This window comes from Megascapheus bottae, chromosome 17 (genome assembly GCF_031878675.1).
Source record: "Megascapheus bottae isolate mThoBot1 chromosome 17, mThoBot2.hap1, whole genome shotgun sequence".
NCBI classification, from domain to species: Eukaryota; Metazoa; Chordata; class Mammalia; order Rodentia; family Geomyidae; genus Megascapheus; species Megascapheus bottae.
Window position 1 is genome coordinate 7728289 of NC_143525.1, and position 21841 is coordinate 7750129.

Below are 21841 nucleotides of genomic sequence, written 5' to 3' on the forward strand. Positions count from 1 at the left end.
AGAAAGACAGGGTGTGAAATTTAACAGACCAGCCATCATCCTTATGTAGAAAAGCTTTGGGGAGAAATGTGGAATTTTTCCCCTCCTATCCCGCTTCCACCATGAATTCTGCCCTTTTCCTTTCTGTATAGACTATTTCCCACACACCCCAAACCTCATTCCATTGCCTGGAGTGCCACTTCCCCGTCCCCCACTGGAAATCTTTGCCATACAATAGAGGAGTATTTATCAGAGTGGGTTAATAATAGTTTTTCCATTTGAATCTAAATAGGCTTGCTTCACTAGGTAATGTTTCATGGCTGTTGTCTGAGCTTTATAAGTGGCGAGTCTCTCAAAAAAGGAACAGGAGTGAAGAAAAGTGAGGTGGGTTCACCCAAATCCAAAGCCATCTCCCTGCACACTGACAAGACTCCTACTGGGTCCTAAGCAGAGACCAGCCCCCGCCCCCGACCCCTCTGAAGATTTCCTATATCCTACTTGCATCTTGGAATACAATACTTTTATTAAACCCCCCCCACAGATAAAATAAATACGTTTCCATTTGTTACATATACTCTGACTTCATTAAATGAAAAAAAAATGCCCTATAGCCAAAATAACGAATAAAAACAGGTTGATTGTGGATATTTAATTATGGATGGCACAGAGGACCCATAATGGTCAGGAAGACTGGAAGTCCTGTCATCTATTCCTCTTTGGTCAAAAGTATTCCCTAGATTGAGAGCATAGTTGACCTGCTTCCCTCTCATCATATGTACAGGAGCTGCAATATGACTGTTGTTTGCAAAATAATGGTGCCCAGAAACCACTGGGAACATCTATTCCAAGTGCCAAAAGAAAAACAGATAGCCAAGAATGTTCTAGGTAGAAAGGTTCACCTTCAAATGTAGAGGTGATTAAAATAATAAAAATATGATGAAAATCCTTTGTTAACTTGTCTATCTTGCAATAGCAAAAACAACAATAATAATAATGATAAAGGAAGTTCACAAGCTACTGGATATGGCGGTACAGATCTGTTATCCTAGCACTGAGTCCAGAGGCAAGAGTTTGAGGCCATTCTGAGAAAAATAGTGGGTTCCAGGCTACATGGTAAAATCTATTCTCAATATGTAAATGACAAACAACAAAGCAGAACTTACAGAAGGTGGAGGAAAAAAAACAAACGTTAGTGGAATAGCACCAAAATGATAAAAATGTGATTAATGTAAGAGGCCCTGTTAACACATTTTCCTGTATCTTCTGTTTGTTTATGTATTTTGTTTTGACAGAATTAGGGTTTGAAGTGAGAGCCTCACACTTCCTAGCCCGGCATGCTACCACTTAGCCATGCTTCCACCTAGTGTACCACTGGATATTTTTAGTATCAAATCCTATTTTTCATACCCAAGCCTGAAGCAATGATCTGGGTACTTTAGTCATCCTGTAGTTGCTTGGGTTGCAGGTACATGTTACCATGTCCAGCTTCCTTCTTGTGAGATGGAATCTCTTGGATTTTTTTTTTGTCCCAGCTGGCCTTGAACCACATTCTTAGCCTACCAAGTTCCTAGAGATAAAGGCATGAGCCAGCAGCACACAGTCTTTCCCATGCTGGAGAATGATATCAGAACCAGTCTGGCCATGGTGGCACAGGACTGACTGTAATCTTAGCATTTGAGAGGCTGAGATGAGAAGTTGAGGGAGCCACATAAAACATCCAAAGAAAGCCTAGAGGCTACATGGAAGATCCTGTCTCAGAAGAACAACAAGATGTGTGCATATAATTATTTTATGTATTAATGATAATACCAGTATTAATATTCATCAATTTTGATAATAATTATGATGTCATGCTACACTTATGTCAACAATAAAAATTGTTACACACTAACAATAACTTTAGCACCATATTGCTAGGTGTAATATATGTATCTGTGTATATATGTGATAGGTAGAGCTAATATAAATGACAACAATAATTTTAAAGAGGAGGAAGCCTCACTGGAAAAATATTAGAGCAAGATTTCTGTAGTCTATGAACATTAAGTAAATTCAGATAAATTAGGACACATTATTAGAAGTTCAACAGTAACCTCAAGAAAATAATTATCAAATGCAGGATAAATAATCAAAAGAACAAAAACAGCACAGTATAAAAAGAGCACAATGACCTCGAATTATAAGACTTGACAGAGTTAAGATGTCATTTCTACTCATAATAATATACAAGTTTAATAAAATTCCTTTCCACATCCCTACAATGAATTTTAGACATATAGTCAATAATATTGTAATATTTAAATAAAAAGCAGTTGCAACTAAAATAGCTAAACAGATTTTGTAAAAACAGAAGCGAAGTGGGAGGATGTCTATCCTATTTCAAAGAAACATCATAAAATCAGGAATCATCCAAACTTCATGGTATTGGCATTTGGAAAAACATGCAGTTCAATGGAACAGAATTAAGAACCTAGAAATAGGTTCTTCCCAGCAGGATCATCTGACACAATGTAAAAGCACTACAACAGGGAAATAATGCTGGAGTAATCGAAGGTGCAGAAAATAAAACCTCTTCAGCCTAACTCTCATACCTGACATAAAGATTAACTCAGGGGCCGGGAGAGTGGCCTGGTGATAGAATGCTTCCCTAGCATGCATGAAGCTCTGGGTTCAATTCCCTGGTACCACATACATAGAAAAAAAGCCAGAAGTGGTGCCGTGGCTCAAATGGTAGAGCACTAACCTTAAGAAAGCCCAAGGATAGTGCTTAGGCCCTGAGTTCAAGCCCCAGGACTGGAAAAAAAATTATTCAGAATAGACAATGTATTTAAACACAAATGCAAACAAAATATTAAGAAAATAGAACATTTTTAGGATCTGGGCTAGAAAGTAATGTTTAGGTTGAAATCAGGAGCATATATGCAAATAAATATGATAAACTAGACTTCATCAAAATGAAAACATCAACCATTAAAAAGATGATAATACAGTTACAAACTGGATAATATATTTGCAAACTATATATGAAACAAGATGAAAAGAACTCTCAAAATATAGCAGGAAAAACTACTACCTGAGTAGAAAATGGCAAAGGAGTGAAGAGCTTTCCTTGAATAAATAAACAGATGACAGATAAACACATGAAAATGTGCTGAACTTCATCTCTATTAGGGAAATAAGTATTAATGCCACAATAAGATACCACTATTCATCTCCCATAGATAAAAATAGCAATAAAAAATAATGACACCACCACATACTGACTAATACATAGAAGAACAACCTATCCTTCATTTACATTTCCAATAGAAATGTAAACTGGTACAGCTACAGATCTGTGAGTCATGCCTGTCATTCTGCAACCGAAATGTTGGAGCAGGATGAGCCCAAGTTCAAGGCCAGCTTGAGCTACATAGTAGGAATTAGTCTCAACAAAAAGCAAGAGAGTAATATGAGACTACTGTACAGTGTAATAATTATGCTCCTAAGGATTTGTCTGAAGTTTTACTCTGACACAAAAACCTGCTTATGAATATATACAGTAGTTTTATTTATAATATCCCCAAACTGCAAACAATCCCGTAAAGTCCTTCAAGTGAATGGCTAACAGTCACGATCTATTCATACAATAAAGCCTTTAAAACTCAGCAATAAAAAGGAATGAGCAACTGATACACATAACATTAATACACACATACATGGATGATCTCTACAGAATTACATTTGGTGAAGGAAAATCCAGTTCCAGAGGTTACACATAATATGATTCCATCTACACAACAGTCTGAATTTGAGAAATGATAAGCAGTTTGGTGGGTGGCAGGGGTTAAGGAAATGATAGAGATAGAAAGAAAGTGGGTGTGGCCATGAAAGGGAACATAAGGAACCCTTGTTGAAACAGAAGTGACTGAAACTATGTGAGTATTCTGGTCTTAATTAGTAGGATAGTTATGCAAAAATGTTACCTCTGAAGAAACCAAGTCCACAGGATCTTTTACAGTCATCATATTTGCACATAAATCTACAACTACCTCCAAGTAAACATTTGAACTTTGAATGTGGGATAATAAATGTCTTTATAGATTTATAGGTTTCTAAATATTTAATTGGAGCACCATTCAGTGGGGAATAGCTTATCTCTATATTAATTGTTCAGGTTCTGATAACTAGAAGGAGAGCAGATTCATCTGAAACCATTTGGTGTTGGTTATTGACTGAGACCTTAGCTGAGGCTCATGAGGTTTAATGTGTAGCCCCTTTGTGTCTTTGGGGCTTCCTGACAGCATGGTGGCTGTTATCCAAGGTTGCATGGAGACAGAACACCTGGTGAAAGCCAATTGTTGCAAACTAGTCTGAGGGGTATTGTAACAACAATTCAGGGAGCATTACATTCATTCAAACAATCAATTTCATTCCTTTCCATTTTCATGAACTCTGTCTATGCAGAGAATAGGAAGGTTCTGGGGAGCAAGCGAGACTAGAGATATACCTGTCAGTCTTGGGAGAGTACAATATGTCAGAGTTTCCAAAGACTGACTTTCTCTTTTCCAAACCCTTTTGGCTTTCCAGAGTCTTCTTTCTTTCTCTTTTTTCTTTCTTTTCTCTTTTTCTTTCTTTCTTTCCTTCCTTTTTTCTTTCTTTCTGTCTTTCTTTGTTTCTTTCCTTCCTTCCTTTCTTTTTTCCTTCCTTCCTTTTTTTCTTTCTTTCTTTTTCTTCTTCTGGTGTGATAGTTCTAATTGACTCAGGCCAAGTGCAGTTTTCATTCTTGAAGTTTGAGATGTATGAGGGCAGGATCGTCTTACACCATTTTATCAGGAAAGGGGAAGCTAGTCTAATCGAAGGCAAGATAATTTTATGAGCAGGGAAGATCACTTTTAGCTATCAGTACAGCCCAGGAAGTAGTAAACCACATAAATTAATTACATGTATCTATATCTACATGTCGATGTATCTTAATCTCTGTCTATAACTATATCTGTATCTATCTCTGTCTATATTTATGTTTATCTATCTATCTATCAATTTATTCTCAACAGGCGACAAAATTCTGTTGATTTGGGGATAGTCACTTTATTTTTTTTACTTATCAGAGGGCTTTATTATGATATATACATGAATACATGCACACAATGCAGTAGAAACAAGTTCACTTTTCAAGGCCTTTTCATTGCTAATCAAATGCTATACCACTTGAACTACAATGGGCCTTTCATTTCCATTACTTTTCAGATAGGCTCTTGTGCTTTTTGCCTAGGATGGCCTCAGACTATGATACTCATATCTATGCTTCCAACATAAACTAACCCATTTATTGGTTGAAATAGTCTTTTTAACTTGTGCTCAGGCTAGCCTTGAACCACAATCCTCCTGATCTCTGCTTCTTGAACAGCACACACACACACACACACACACACACACACACACACACACACACAGAGTCCTGTGTTCAAATCTCACTACTACCAAAATATGCATAGGGTAAATTTTCTACTTTTTCTTTTTTTGTATTATCCACCATTTTCGGTGGAGGGTAGAAAATAATAGCTCAGAAAACAATACTTTCACCTCAAAAAAGACAAAAAGGAAACAAACTTAAAACATCATGATATAGAAAGGTAAGATATTAAAAAAATAGACAAAGTTTATCTGTCAAACGCAAACAAAAAGGAAGCTGGATTGGCAATATAAATATCAGATCAAGTGAACTTCAAGGCAAGAGAGACATTAAATAGGACAGAGTGTGTTATTTCACATTGATAAAGGGAGTAGTCTACAAAGAAGACAACCATCCCGAACCATCCGAGTCTTTTTTTTTTCCGTGTAATGTAACTAAGAAATATATAAAAGAGAAAGTGACAGGTACTCAAGAGTCATGGGAAACCTTAACACAACTCCCTCAGCCTTTGACAGATTGAGTAGGCAAAGAATGAATTACGTTATAGAGAGACTGAGTAATGCATTTCAGTGTAATAGATAGATGTCAATTTTGTACTCTATAAAATGACACTGTATCTTTTCTCTAAGTACTGATACAACATGGTGTAAGAATTGATCTTCTATTAGCCAACAAAGGAAATTTCAGTAAGTTCACCTAAGTAAAAATTTGGCCAGGCCTTTTTCTCTGACCTTAGTACAAGAATGACTGAAAATGAATGTCAAAAGTTCAAACCAACAACTGCAAACACTTTAGCAACATTTTACTGAGTAACTCTTGGGTCAATGAGGAAACCAAGGTCATAATTACAAATCACTTAAAACACAGAATTTGGAACCCTGGGTGGTAATACTCCTGGGTTAGTGCCAGAGAGATAATCACAGCTAACAACTTTATATCATTTTAACAAAAAAAATAGAAAACATAAATGGACTGAAGAGTTAAGCCAAGCAATTAGATAATAACAAACCAGACCAAAGAAAACCAAAAGGCAGAAATGAACACATCCCAAAGTATATAACAATGATTTGAAGATTAAAAATAATGAATGATCAATATGTATAAAAGGTAGTTTTTGGGGACAGGAGTTTGGCCTAGTGGTAGAGTGCTTACCTAGCATGCATGAAGACCTCAGTTCAACTCATTGGTACCACGTACATAGAAAAAAGCCAGAAGTGGTGCTGTGGCTCACGTGGTAGAGCACTAGCCTTGAGGAAAGCCCAAGGACAGTGCTCAGGCCCTGAGTTCAAGCCCCAGGACTGGATAATAGGTAGTTCTTTAGGAATGCTAATACAGAAAATACTGACAGTGAAAAAAAAAAGACACAAGAAAATGGACATGCTCTCTCATAGAGTTTTATAGGAGGGCTTGTAATGTTAAGCTAATACATAAGCTAATTATGTCCAATAGATTTTTTTAAAGAAAAATGGGAGTTGCAAATTGAATTTTGAACTAGAGTGCTTGAGCAAATCAATATTGGAGGTTCAGGTTGCCAACTGTGAGAAGACACAGTGGGTAAGGATTTGTTAAAGAACTGGACTCTTGTGCCAGTCTGCCAAGGTTGGCAGCTCTGCTTCCACCTGCTGGCTACAGAATGTTGGAGGGTGCGGGGAGAGATAGTCATTCTCTCCATAACTCCAGTTTTCTTTGCTCTAAATTGGTGCTGACAGCATGATCTAACTTTCTGAAGTTGCTGTAAAACAGTCAATGAAATAACACAAGCCAAACCTCTAGCACGGAGCTCCCAGAAGGAGCCTTCAGAGACCCCAGGCATTTTAATTGTTGCATTCCTTTCAGACCCCCCAAGGAACAGATGTTTCAGAAGTTATGTTAATAATTTCAAAGCATGGAGAAAAGATGTGATGCTATTCACTTGGCTTTACAAAAAAATCATTATCTTCACACAGAAACTTGACAGTGCTGGTACAAAAATATCCATACTCTCTTTATGAATATATGTATATACATAAATTATAAGCAAATGAAATCCAGAGTTGTTGTGAAATAAGACACTAGAATCAAATAGAATGTGGCCCAAGAACAGAAGAACCTTTCAGCATGATGAGACCTAGGCAACTGATGACGTGTTGGCCTAGAAATGGTTTTAATTATTGCCCTAAGGAAATAAGACAAGATTGTGTTCAAGGTTTCTTGTGTAACATTATTGAATGTTTAAACAACCTAAACACTAAAACATATAGAAATGCCTATATATACTTAAATATATTAAGTATACCATGCATACTATATTCATGCATTGAAATATCGTATTGGGATCATAAAACTACATATAATTGCTATGAAAATCCAAATGATTTTTAAAAATAAAGAAATGAAAATGCTTACTATGCTGATCTAATTATTGCTCGCTACTCAGATGCACCAGTAATCGTGCTGGACTCCATACAGGTACAATGAAAACTATCAAAATAACAAAAGAGCAAATGCATGTGAAAGTGTTTAGCAAAGAACATGAAACACAAGTGAATTGTTTTGAATTGTCCCTAACCCTTTCCTGCTGCCATTTAAACATGGTTAGAAATCTAGATTGTTTGTCACTTCACAGCATGATCCACTCTTTGACCTCAGCTCTCTCAACTCCTAGAAACAAACATTGCTTATAAACAAGAAAGGAGGGAGGGAAGGTTGGAGAAAGGGAGAAATGTAGAACTGGAGGGAAACAGTGAATCTGATTTTCTCCTTCCTTCTGGAGTTGGACAAGTACGAAAATCATTTTATCCTTACTTTTTTTTGGGGGGGGAGGGGATTCTCTTCTTGTTTAGCTCCAAGGTAGAACTGATTAAACCTCTGGCTAATAGTGGTTTCTCTGTCTATAATTTTGTCTTAGGAAGAGTTAGCATCTTCCTGTGAAGAATCCTGTCTGATGGCCTAACCCCACAATCACAATATAGCAGCCCACTATATATAACACAGAGTTTCAGGATGTGGCGGTTCATGCCTAGAATTCTAGCACTCAAGAGGCTGAGGTAGGAAGGTGGAGAGTTGGAGACTAGCCTGGGCTATAAAGATAAGGTTTTATCTCAAAAGAAATAAAATAATATAAAGAGAGACATTGATCAAGATGCACTGTACTCATAAATCGACATACCGAACTTAACCTCTTGGTATACGACTCGAACATAACTAAAAACCTTAAAATAATAATTTACAAAATTATCTGCTCTTAATAAAGAAATGACTACATGATTTCACCATTGTTTCAAGAATGTTGTCTGATAGAAGTGGAGGGAAAAGACCCCCTGGGGTGCCACCTGCTCTGGGCTGTGAGTCGTGGGCAGCAAATGGCCCCAGGAAGGCCAGGGTCCCCACTGCCCCAACTGCCCATGCCCAGCCCTTGTCTCCAGCTCCCCATTGCGGCCAGCCTTGTCCCTTCAGAGCAGTGACTGCGCCATGAGCACTGGGAAAGGAGTAATGACAATGGAGGAAAGCAAACCATGGAACAGAGAGGCCTAATTGCTGGACCAGCACATGCACACAGACAACAAAGAGCTATGACAGCATGTCACAAGAGGAGGGGAAGTGCTCACAGGCCTTTCCCTACCCTAGGAGGCTACCACAGCACCTGGCACACAGTATGCTCATTGAATGTTTCAGATGAGTAAATTAGTTCCAGTTGCATTTGTAATAAGAGCACTTCAAGTGATTTCATATACATGAGAAGAGTATTTTCATAAAAAAAGGAGGAGAATGTATAATTTATCTTGGAAATGGCCATAGCTAAGAGAACTTGTACCCAATGAATGTGTGTATATGTATATCCACATATCGATTACCAAAAGTGTGCATATGTCTGTCTATATGTGTATAAACCTGGATACATGAGATGACTATAGGAAGAATTTGTGGTTCATTGAATATGGAAGCTGTTAAGGGAGATGGTAGAGATGCCTGAAAGTTCACTTTCCTAAGAAAGTCTAGTGGTAGGAACATGAACTTCAATACTGGAGAATAAAATGACACACTCACTTTGGGACTTAAAATGACACACTCAGTTGGGCTAAGAGGCAGGAATTTCAAGGGAATGTCTATAAGCACTTCAAAATCGAATCCTACAGATCACAATGACTTGAGGCTAGGGGTGTAGCTCTGGAAACTACATCTCTAAGTATGGATCCTCCATATGTGGAAATTCGATTAAGAGGGAAATAGCAAAAAAGCTAGGGAATGAGTAGCCAGAGTATAAGAAATGTAGTACAGAAAATAGAAATGGAGATAGATACTCTATCACTGCAAAGATGACAGAGCAGTGATCCATAACTTAAATTTTAAAAAAGGCACCTTTTATTCCCTTTGCTTTGTTTGAAATTAAATGCATGCACCAATGAAAAACAAGAGTACAGTGCTGATTTGAAGCATTAATTTGATGTTGGAGTGTACTATAGAGGCAAGCCAAATCCTCCCTCAAACTACTTTAGAAGTCCTTGGAATGTCCTTCATCAATTCCGACTCCATTAATTTTGTGAGTCATTCAATCTAAGTTGACTTTGGCATTGCTAATAAATAAAATACTTCGGAGCTACTGGGCTATGCCATCTAGCTTAGAACCCAGGATTGATTTCAGGGAGTTCAGAGTTCACATCAGTTTATTGCATTTCAAGATGCCTCAGACACATATATAACAATCTTAAGTCCAGGCATCCATCCTTTTCCTGGTTAACATCCTTCTCCCTAAAATAAGAACCCACTTCACCTTTCCTGGTCCCCACATCACATATGTATTATTGTCCAATATTCCCTGATTTTCTCCTCCTCCTCCTCCTCCTCCTCCTCCTCCTCCTCCTCCTCCTCCTCCTCCTCCTCTTCCTCCTCTTCCTCCTCCTCTTCCTCTTCCTCCTCTTCCTCCTCCTCCTCCTCTTCCTCCTCCTCCTCCTCTTCCTCTTCCTCCTCCTCCTCCTCCTCCTCCTTCTAGACTCACTTCTGCCTCAGTAAAGCCTTGATAGCTGGTCATCCAGATCCAGAGTTGATAACCGGAAATCACTATGGTAACAGAAGAAGCCCAGATGCTGTATTAGAGATACAAAAATAGCAGGGCAATTTTCTTTGAGACTAATCTGCTATCTCTTACCTTTTTTAGAGGGTTTCCTTGGAGTTAAAAAAAAATAGTAGAGGTAAACAGAAATGCTATTGTGTTGAAAAGATTTTGGAATGCCTGAACTCTCTTTTAAACTTTCTTTTCTATGACTTTCAGGTGATCATCAGTATAAGCATCCGATTTTAAGCAGTGCTACCCAGACCCCTACACACGGTGAGCGCTGATTGAGAGCACTCTGTATTCCATCCTCATTCCAAGTGGCTCAATCCTACAGATGCCTCTCAGAGCATCAGTGATCTCCCCTTGAAACCACTGTCCCCTTTGTGTTTCTGTCTCTAACATCAGAATGCTTGACTGTCATGAAAAAGAAGAAGCATGTCCCTGTCTCAAAAGGAAAAGCTCATTTATATTTGTTATTTATATCTCTTCTTGCAGTCATAAATTCCATATGTGCACAGCAAGAAGATAAATGCTTTCTTTGCCTAGAGCTACTTGTGGTATCATTCACAAAGGAGGAGAGACTCGTTAAACTATCTTGATCTTCCCCAAACTAATTAAGATTTGATAAAATTCCAAACTAATCTGAGCCACTTTGGCAAGAGATGAGGATACAAGTTGTACACCAAAGCAGTGTTAGCATAACACTAAGAGGTTGTTAAAAAATCATGTTTCTCTCTTGAGTTCTAATGCCCTCCCACCAGATGACAACATAAAATTTGGAACCACAGAGAAAAACTACTTGAGACACTTGCTCAAAACTCAGTTGAGCCAGGTGCCTGTGGCTTATGCCTATTATTCTAGCTATTCAGAAAGCTGAGATCTGAGAATCATGGTTAAAAAGCCAGTCCAAACAGGAAGTTCCATGAGACTTTTATCTCCAATTTACTACCAAAACCATCTAGATGTGAATCTATAGCTCAAATGGTAGAGTGCTAGCCTTGAGCAAAGAAACTCAGACCCAGCACCTAGGCTTTGAGTTCAAGCTCCAGGAATGACAGATACACATACACCCCAAACCTGACTTGAACATCATGTAGCCATGTACAATAGGAACTATAAGTGTTTCTTGTCTCTTTTTTAGTCACACATTTTTATTATCTTTAAGCAGTTGTACAAAGGAATTTTAATTTAACATGTCAGCTTAAGAGTAGAATGAATTTTGGGGGCCGAGAGTTTGGCCTAGTGATAGAGTGCTTGCCTAGCATGCATGAAGATCCAGGTTTCATTCCTCAGTATCACATACATAGAAAAAAGCCAGAAGTGGTTGGTGCTGTGTCTTTAAGTGGTAGGGTTCTAGCCTTGAGGAAACCCAAGGACAGTGTTCAGACCTCTTTTCTCTTTGAAAGAGCCAACCAAGTATTAAAAGGTTTTCATGAGAAAGAATCTCAAAGATAAATTTGACAATACACACATGAAAGACCTACCACTCTCATGTGAGAGACTGCCATGTCCCATTATTGAGAAGAGGAGTGGGATAGTTCAATATGTCCCTCCAGCACTTGGGACCTACCAAAATGTGTGATAAGAACAGCAATATATCAAATGTTTCAAGATGCAGAAAAACCTGAAGAGAATTTGGAGATACCAGGTAAAAGAAATTGATACCAATAGTGCTACTGATGGTGGAAACAGAAGAGGGAATGGGATAGGAAATAAATTAAAGAAAGAATTGGGAAAGCTTTGGTGATTTTTTTCCAGAGAGAGCCAATAGTAAGAAGAAAAAAAAAAGGAAAAAAAGGTGAGCCAAGCTTGGTTAGAAAGATGGAGGTGGTGATTCACAGGTTATTCTAATGAATCAAAACAACAGTAAGTGTACTGAGGATGGAGTTGTCAATGGAGAGTTTAGATCTGGATACCACATGTTTGTTATAACTGTAGGGGGTGGAAGAAAACGCTAGCAGGCAGTTAAGAATGCAGAATTGCAATCTAAAGGGAAGTTAAAGCTAAAGATGTGTGATGAGTTTTGGTAGCAATAAAAAGCTTGGGAGGTGAGGATAAACTGTAGAGTAGAGAGAGGGAGCCTGGGAGCCTGGGAGATGCCACAGGTGAAGAAAGAGTAGGGAGAGCTCCCATCTTCACAGTAACATTCTAGAAAGAGCCGCCAAGCTGAGTTTCCTCAGAAAGAGCCCACACAAGCACAGGCAAATTGATCAGAATATATTCACTCCCTCACACATTAAATTGAATCCCTTTTGCACAACTACTTCACTTCAAAAACATTAAAATAAGCAACAAAAAAGGAAGAGCCATCCTTCTCTTTCTTTTCCTGTCTTTTCTTTTCTAAACACACAAGGAAATATGAGTGGGTAGGGCCCAAGCTTCCCTTGAGAAGTCCATGATAAAGTGGAACCAGAGTTCTGTCTACACTCCATTTTTGGATGCTATGCTTTCCCCAGAAACTGATGGCACAACTATTAAGAAAGGAGGGGACTTAGATGAAGTTGATTAGCCAGAAAACATTACCTGGATCCTTATTTGGTGACATGAGATATAGAAGATGCAGACTTGTCATGTCAATGAGATTTTAATTGTTGGAGATAAAAAAAAAATCAATTCATAGGGCCAGGAGTTTGGCCTAGTGATAGAGTGCTTGCCTAGCATGCACAAAGACCTGGGTTGGATTCCTCAGTACTACATACATAGAAAAAGGCAGAAGTGGCACTGTGGCTCAAGTGGTAGAGCACTAGCCTTTGAGAAAGTCCAAGGACAGTGTTCAGGCCCTGAGTTCAAGCCCCTGGACTGGCAAAAAAAATCAACTCAAGACAAATTCTTAGTGAGATATTAACCTGGGTAGAACTAAGAGAATGAGAGCCAGAAGAACAGATACAGTAGGATAAAAAGAGGTAACAGGGTCACAGCTAAGAATTTTGAGTGAAGGGAATATTTGATAGAGGAAGAATAAGGGAGGACATTTCAACAGAAAGAAATAGGAGCATGAGGCTGGGATAATTGTGGTGAGGGCAGGAATGGAACTATCCTCGCTGGGAGACATGAGTGTGTCAACATCACCCAGCAATTCAGCATTTGGAAGAAGAGGAGTTAAGCAATACCCTCCTTCAGTGTAGGACGCCAAGAGGCCAAGAGGCCAAGAGAAGTTTGTTCTTCAATATAATGAGAAGTGAAGAAACAAGAGCTAAGGGATTGGTGGCTATTCACTAAGTCTAGAGAGCAGCGCTCCACTTCCTGGCATCTGTCCTGATCCATGCCAGGGAGGCTCTTTCTGTACAGCATGTTCTGATCTCTCAGGGTTGCAGAGCGTCCCTCACCCCCTCACATATGTACTGAGCTGGCAGAAATACCAGCTTACTGGCTGAGATCCCCTGGCTCCATCCCCAAAGCTGGGGGTGACAGTACAGGCAGGCAGGGGGACAGAAGCCAAGAGTTTCCAGTACTTGGGGGCAGCCCTTGGATAAGACCTAGGAAAGGGCTTCACCCTCTCCTAAGATGCATGGAATTCTTGCATCCTAAATTTCAGCATTCTTCGCTGAAAAGTGTGGGGGGAAACTATCAGTCCTCCTGCACATGTGTCCCAAGTTAGTCTGGCTTTCTCAAGACTTCTCTGGCCTTGACATATCCCAGGCATAGAGGACAGATAGCTGTGTAGTTAGACACTTAGCTCTGTCTCAGAAAAAAATGGAAGAAAAGAGACAAGTGTGGCATACATATTTTTTTTGAGGGTCATGGGGCTTGAACTCGGACTGGGTACTGTCCCTGAGTGATTCAGCTCAAGGCTACCACCCTACCTCTGGGTCTAGGCACTGTCCCTGAGCGCTTCAGCTCAAGGCTTCCGCCCAACCCTTGAGCCAAGCCCCACTTCCCATTTATTCCTAGAGGTTAATTGAAGAGTCTCGGGTCCCTTTGTACCCGGGCTGGCTTTGCACCTTGATCCTCAGATCTCAGCCTCCTGAGTAACTAGAATTATAGGCATGAGCCACCATACCCAGCATGGCATGGCATGTATTTTTTTACCAATATGATTTCCTCTAAGCTTAGAAATATTGGTAGAGATAAGAGACCATGAGAATAATGACTCCTGAAGTCTGGAGCTTGGTGAGGCCCAGGATAGATGAAGCGCCACAAAGGTGGATCATACATACCATGAATGAAGCATGGATTGGAGTTGTAGGGGAACTGAGTCCTAGACCTCATTCCCCTACAGTAATTGCACCTTCTTCAAGACAGATTTGCCTGCACCTGAGAACTAGACTGGCCTAGAGATACTAGGAAATGGAGAGAACACAGAAGCACATGTCAATTGCATGAGGCTTACATTGCCCTCAGACTATTTGGGTCTGCCATTATTTTTCAGAGCTGATTCTTCTCTTTAAGTAATGGCTATCTACTGGGGGTGAGGGTAGGGATGCGTGGAGAGGGCAGAAGAGGCAGCTATAATGGCCTCTGGAACTGAGCATGAGGGAAACTAAGTCACAAGTCCTCCTATGTCCTAGCATAAAAGACCAGGAAAGTAGGATAGGGGATTGTAATCAGAGTTGAAACAGAAAATAGAAAGTGAGAATTTAGATAATCTCCTCTTGCCTGCTTTTCTCTTCACTTTTTGATACACCCTTCCCTTTTTATTTATTTTTTACCTTTATTTATTTACTTACTTACTCACTTATTTATTTATTTATTTATATTCATTTTGCAGAGAAACCACGGATGAACAACATCCTGACATCGGCTACAGAGCCCTATGATCTCTCCTTCTCCCGCTCATTCCAGAACCTGGCCCACTTACCCCCATCATATGAGTCTGCAGTAAAGACCAACCCAAGCAAGTACTCGTCTCTGAAGAGGCTGAGTAAGTCAAGTTCTCCTGCAGTTGAGGTTGGGGTTTCCAAGGACATCCTCTAAGCAGAGGGCCATCCTTTACCCAAGGCCATCTGTGGAATTCTGAGCACAAAGAGGAAACCATACATTGAAGGAGGGAATAGAGAAGCCTTTTGTTTGCATTTGTTTGGCCTGAGTTCTATCTTAGGGCTTAGTACGTAGGATATACCCATCAGTGACTTCTGTTCCCCTAAAGAGCGAGCAGCATTCTCATACCTGACAGAGGCTTTGACCGACACCTCTAAGAGACACGATCGCCGAAATTTAGAGCAATGCAGGTTTCCAAGTGTCCCTAGGTAATTATAGGAGTTGTGATGGCAGGTGATATGAGCTTGTAGAAGGGGGTGGGGGTGCACATCTAAATTTGAAGTGCCCTTATAGGATTATTTCAAGTTGGCTGTGTTGCAGGCACAGGCAGACAATCTGCAGGCTGATGACATGATTGTGGGAGAGGCTGGGGGCCCATGAGCTGGCTTCCTGTGCACTGGGATGTTACTACAGAGAAGGTGTTACTCTGTTCCTAAGCTACCAGTTTAGAATTTGCACAAGGGCCTCCTACTTAGGCATCTTTATTCCATAATGGAAGCGGATTCTGCAGCCCAGTTTCCACAAGGAGAGGCTCTAGACCTCACCTGGAAGCTGCTGGCTGCCACTTAGGTATGTTGAGAATCATCCTTTGTCCGAGGAGGGGTAGATGTAATGCGAACCACATAGTTGGCCTTGGCATCAACCCTGCTATGAGCTCACAAGGGATATCCAGGAAGTGCCTTACTCCCAGTCTACAAGACCCCAAGGTGTGTCTTTGTACCCCCCTGACTCTGAAGTTGAACTTGCACTTCATAAGGTCCAAAGATTGATTTGCATAAGTCACGGAACAGTATCACATGTGGTCTATCTGAACCACCTCCTCTAGCTTCCTCTACTACATTATCCTTGGAGATGGAGCAAGAGGGCTATGGGCTCTCCCTACCCCTCTAGTCCTGGCTGTGAAGTTACTTATTGCCTTCCCTGTGTATCTGTGTCTCCCCTGCAGCTGACAAAGAGGCTGATGAGTATTACATGAGAAGGAGACATCTGCCAGACCTGGCTGCCCGGGGCACACTCCCCCTCAATGTCATTCAGATGTCACAGCAGAAGCCACTGCCCCGGGAGCGACCCCGCCGGCCCATCCGGGCCATGTCCCAGGACAGAGTCCTGTCTCCGGAACGGGGTCTGCCTGATGAGTTTGGCATGCCCTATGACCGCATCCTGTCCGATGAGCAGCTGCTCTCCACAGAGCGCCTGCACTCCCAGGACCCTCTGCTGTCTCCCGAGAGGACGGCCTTCCCGGAGCAGTCGCTGTCTCGGGCCATCTCACACACGGACGTCTTTGTGTCCACGCCAGTGCTGGACCGTTACCGCATGACCAAGATGCACTCCCATCCCAGTGCCTCCAATAACTCCTATGCCACCCTGGGCCAGAGCCAAACGGCAGCCAAGCGCCACGCCTTTGCCTCACGCAGACACAACACGGTAGAGCAGCTGCATTACATCCCAGGCCACCATACCTGCTACACAGCCAGCAAGACCGAAGTGACCGTGTGACCCGCCAGGCAGGGTTGGGCCACTGGACAGGGTGGCATGGGGAAAGAGGAGGGCAGCAGGGGCAGAGATTCCAGCCCTGCTCCTCTTCCTGACCCAGATCCCTTTGGTGGGAGCTGGAGGGAGGTTGATGTGGTCCAGAAAGCCATACCCCCGGCAGACACAGCTCCCCCCCCCCCAACATTCGAGGCCCTGGATCTAGAGCGATTTTCTCTTTCTCTTCTAGTAGAGTCCACAGGAAGTGAAGAGAGGGACAAGGCCCCAGGTCTCTCCCTACTCACAAGTCTGGACCCCCTCCCATGTCCCTCTCTCTGCCCTGAGGACTCAGTTGTAGGTTCCCATCTGCCAAAAGACCTTCCAATGACCTTGATCTGAAGCTGCCTGGGTTTGAATGGCCAGCGGGCATGGTCAATGGGCTGACCCAACAGGCTCCTCGGTCTCATTTATTTACCTAGAACCGCATCACAGAAATCTTCTAGTGCCTAAAAACTGCCTGCTTGCTCTCAGCCAGAGAGCTGCTGTGTCAATAAGCACAATAACGATTCTCTTTTGCCTGCTGAAACTCCAACACCCTCTCCTTCCTTTATATCAGTAGCTCTTCCTTCCCTGACCCCAGAGAGCGTCAACTTGGCTCTGTAACCCTTCAACTCCTAGACAGGGAGGGTTCCTTCCTTTTAGCTGCCTCCTGTTGTTCAGTAGCTGTCCCATTCAAGCTGGCTGCCCTGTTCCCTATCCTAAGAGGGGGTGGCTCCCCTAATCTAGCTGCTTTACCGTCAAGCTCTCTGGGGCTTTAACTCTTAACCTCCAGAGGAATGCAAGTGATGGGTTGCAGGGATTTGAGGGGTAGTCCCCGGCTCCCTGATGGTCTCCTCTTTTCCTCCAGGCCTTTAGGCCTGAACTATGACCCCCACTCAGGCCTGCCTTCTCCACCCCTGCTCTGCTCCCAGGTGGCACCTATAGTTGTAGTCAGAGAAATCCAGGGTGGGGAGGGCCACTGTGATGCCCAGTCTCTCAGGGGCTCACCATTCCCATTTTCTAGGATTCTGCCTGCCCCACCACCCCCCAGCCCCATGTACCTCAGGCAGGATAGAGGCAGAGACTTCTAGATAGATGCTTAGCCAGAAAAAAAAATGAAGAGAAAAGAAAAGAAAGAAAAAGATCTCGGAGAGGTCATTGTGTTACATCTTTTCTTGTCTGCCCATTCCACAGGCCCTTTCTCTGTTTAGAACTCACTCTCACTTCCTATCTCTCGTTTTCCACTTTCTGTCTCCCCTCCCCACCCTTGTAGCTCCTGTGAATTCTCCTGGATGTTCTTTCCTCACATCAGTGGATGGAAGAGGGAAAGACCTATTGGCAGATGCAAATAGATAAATTGTACTAAAGGCTACTAGTTTGGGAGATAGCTTGGCAGATTCACAATGTAGAACTTCCTCACTACAGAGAGAACTTGAGCATTGGCAGATCTACGCCCACTGTCAGCTTTGTAAGCTCATTTTAGCTCCTTGTATGACACTATCTATGGGACAGAGAAGCATTCACTTTCTCAATACCAAGCACAGATGAAGGAGGGATTTTCCCACCTCAGGGCCAGGGCACCCCCCTGGGCTGAAATTAGGTGGAAATCAGCTTTAGATGCCCAGGAATGGTACTATAAGCTGTCAGAATCCAGCCATTCATCAGAGCCTTTAAATAGGAGGAATAGGGAGATATCCTCAATCTCTGACCTAGAAATGTTTAATCCAACCAAGTCTACAAACCACAAGAACTCAATGAATTGCTTCTCTTATACATTTTGGGCACACCAAAACTCTCTTTTCTCTCCCTGGGCTTGACTTTCAACGTGATTCGGAAACACAGCATGAACCATGATGAGATGGAGGTTCAGAGTTAGTAATGTAGCCCTGAGCTTCCCAACTAAGGAGAAGTCTCTGGGGCTGTGGGGCTGAAAGCCCAGAGTCAATCCACTCGGCTTTCCTCCCCTCCAACACATAAACCTATTCTTAAGGGCTGGTCCCCACAGGCTTATGAACATTTGTTTCAGAAGGTGAAGCTAAGAAGACTGGAAAAGAAGAAACTAGTCTAAATAAAGCAGTGGAGAACTCCAAGAAAACATGGGTATGGCTTGCAGCTGGCTCCTGAAGCTGGTTATCTAGGTTAGCTAGATAACACTTGGGCAATTCCCTTGAGTATCTGAGTATCTTGTGCTGTTTGGAAAGCGAAAAGATAGGATGTGAAAGAGTGAGAATTCTATCCCCTATGTGTTTATCAACTACACACTAAGCCAGTGATCTGGTCTCATTCCATGAAAGCATCTTTTTTTTTTTTAAAGCATCTTTTATACATCAAATAGAGCAGCCCTTAGATCTTCTCCAATCCAGAGGGGGGGGGGGAGAGAGGGAGGGGAGGGGGGAGAGACTCTGTTGGTCTGTTGTCTCAGGGGTTATTTGATAGACTTAAAATATTTTTCAACCTGTCCTTATCACTGTCTGCTTTAAAAAAATAGTAATAAAAGAAACTTTGAGTTTCAGTTGAATTAGAAACTTCTACTATAATACTTATTTATTTTCAAGGTTTTGTTATGCTCTATTCCTTGGATTTAGAAAGAAGATATGGAGAGCAGGAAAAAGGGAAGAGAAAAAGATAGGTCTACAGAGTTTCCGCAATACAGACTCCCATTTCAAAATCCACAAAGCTTATGTCTTAACGAGGATGTAGAAGTATAACTAGTATCTCCTAAATTGAAGTTCTGTGTTGCCCATATTTCAGTTGTCCATGGTCTAAAAAATATTGATATTTGTCTTGGCTCTTTCAAAAGAGTATCCATCCTTACATAATCTTTTATTACAGTGTGTTATTATTATTCTGTCCTTATTACTACTAATCTCTTCCCTTGCTTAATTTATAAATTAAATTTTATCTAAAAGATTGTGTACATATAAGAAAAATATTATAGCTGGGGTTCAGTGATAGCCACAGTTTGAGGCATCCACCGGGGGAGGGTCTTGGCACATATTTCCTGACAATGTGGGGGGGAGAGACTAGTGCATACCATGAATTCAGTTTTCTTATTACTGTCTATGAGTGAGCAAAGCCACACTGCCAGATAAATTCAATTAAGATAGAATTCTGGGGCTAGAACCCTGATGTCCCAATTCCATCCCAAAACAGTGGTATCTTTTGCCACCTATACAAGAAGAGTTATCCCTTCTTCATCACAAATCCTTCTTGCTCTTAGCAAAGGGAGTGGAAAGCCCAGTATTTCCCCCTGAATTGCCTTCGCTTTCCTGCATGTCTCCATTATTCTGCTAGGAACTGTCTAGGTTCTGTATAGCTCCTTCCTGCCCTGAACCTCCTCGTGATGATCTCAGCATATCCTTCATTCTACCCCCTTTTCATCTCACTTGCTCCAGTGAATTACTGGTGTAATGTGTCAAGAGTCACAGAGGATAGCTAAGAATGTCCAAATCTCCCACTCAGGACTCCCCGGTGTCTTAGGAAATGCATCTGCCCTTTGGCAAGTTCCAGCCCTTCCCCTCAGGAGAAATCTTCCCTCTCCTCTTTCCACACTTACTTCTGGCTTAACCTCCATCTTTATGTGAGTTCCCTCTTTCTATCATCACACCTCTTTCTTCATCCTTAACTTCTTTCCCCTGGCCCTGCCATAGTCTCTCATTTGCAGAAGTAGAGATCCTTATGAAATTATGGATTTTGACAAAACTATGGAAGAATCAGATGTTCTTTAGGTCCTGTATTTATTTCTGTGGCTTCTCCTCTATTTCCTACATCTGTGAGATCATGCCCAAGACTTTGGGACTCAACCTGCCTTCTACTCTGATCTTTGGGAGGGAAAGGGTAGAGCTACCAGTTCAGATATGGGATAACCTAAAGATCAGTTTTGGTTCTTGCAGCTTCAAGAAGCTCCTGACCCAGCCTGCTAGTAGTAACTCAGAGGCTCCTGCTCTGGCCAAAGATTCATCCTCTCCAGGGCTTGAGGCCTCTTCTCCCACTTACTTCCCCTTCTTAGTAGGCTACATCATAGCTCTCATGTTGTCCCTAAAGGTTTGAGGGTCTCATAACTTGTCAAGCATAAAGGAACAGACTTCCAAATGTCCATATCACCAAACTTAATCAGTTTCGGAGATAAGTTGGCTGCCACCATTTTCCTACCATGATTCCTTTCATAAACAACTGTGAACTTGACTCAAGGCCATGTTTAGAAGAGCTGCCAATCACTTGGACCATAAAAAGCTACCTGAAGAGTTGATATATTACCTCCCACTGTTTCATCATCCATTCTGCAACTGGGAAACCGCTCTGGAGTTATTTTCTTCTTGTGTTTTAACAAAGTAGTTTTCAGAGCTCAGATGTTATATTTTTAACAAATGTGGCATTTTAATGGTAGATTCAACAAGATAGTTAAGTCTTCCTGGCTCTATATTTGATGTTGGAAGGCGACATATTGAAGAAGAAGATTTTTTTAAGCACAAAGTGAAGACTCTGGAGACCCAGCTTCCAAAGCTGTCGTCTCTCATCCTGCTGTGTGTCCAAGGGCAAGTCATGTTCCCACTCAGTGCCTCAGTTTTCTCATCTATAAACTGAGGGGCTTTGATAGATAGGCCCTGAAGTTTCATTCAGTGATTACATTTTAGGGCTTTCATTCCCCACCAGTACTCCTTCCCTTCACTACATTCCTTCTCACTTCAAATGAGCAGACCCATCCCACTAGCCCAGCCCACAGAGACATCCTCAGATACCCTCCCTAGACAGCCACCAGACTCCAGGCCGGAGCTGGATAGGCCCGATGGGTTCAGCTACCCACAGATGTTCACATATCTGAAAAATAAGGGCCTGACCATTCAACAGGTCACCACTTATGTGTCACAGGGGCCTCTCAAACAGACACACCCAGGTGGGCATCTGTATCATGGGGAAATTCAGAGTTAGGAGTTCATATTTTTCATGAT

The 21841-nt window shown here is 41.6% G+C and overlaps 1 protein-coding gene and 1 long non-coding RNA gene across 3 annotated transcripts in view; one reads left to right on the plus strand and one right to left on the minus strand.

Annotated features, from left to right (window-relative positions):
• The window catches only part of Shisa6 (shisa family member 6), a 286815-nt gene extending 267566 nt beyond the window's left edge, over positions 1-19249 (plus strand). For both annotated transcript variants that reach the window (XM_090349540.1, XM_090349541.1), the window contains 3 exons: positions 10623-10679; positions 15115-15267; positions 16330-19249. In XM_090349540.1, coding sequence (XP_090205666.1) covers positions 10623-10679; positions 15115-15267; positions 16330-16880 — 761 coding nt within the window. In that variant the 3' untranslated portion in view covers positions 16881-19249. The remainder of the gene's footprint in view (positions 1-10622; positions 10680-15114; positions 15268-16329) is intronic.
• On the minus strand, positions 10325-15895 carry LOC150050931 (uncharacterized). Its single transcript, XR_016538275.1, has 3 exons — positions 15513-15895; positions 15205-15359; positions 10325-10411 (listed from the first exon to the last, which is right to left on the minus strand). It is a non-coding gene; the product is annotated as an uncharacterized LOC150050931 (long non-coding RNA).
• Positions 19250-21841: the final 2592 nt, after the last annotated feature.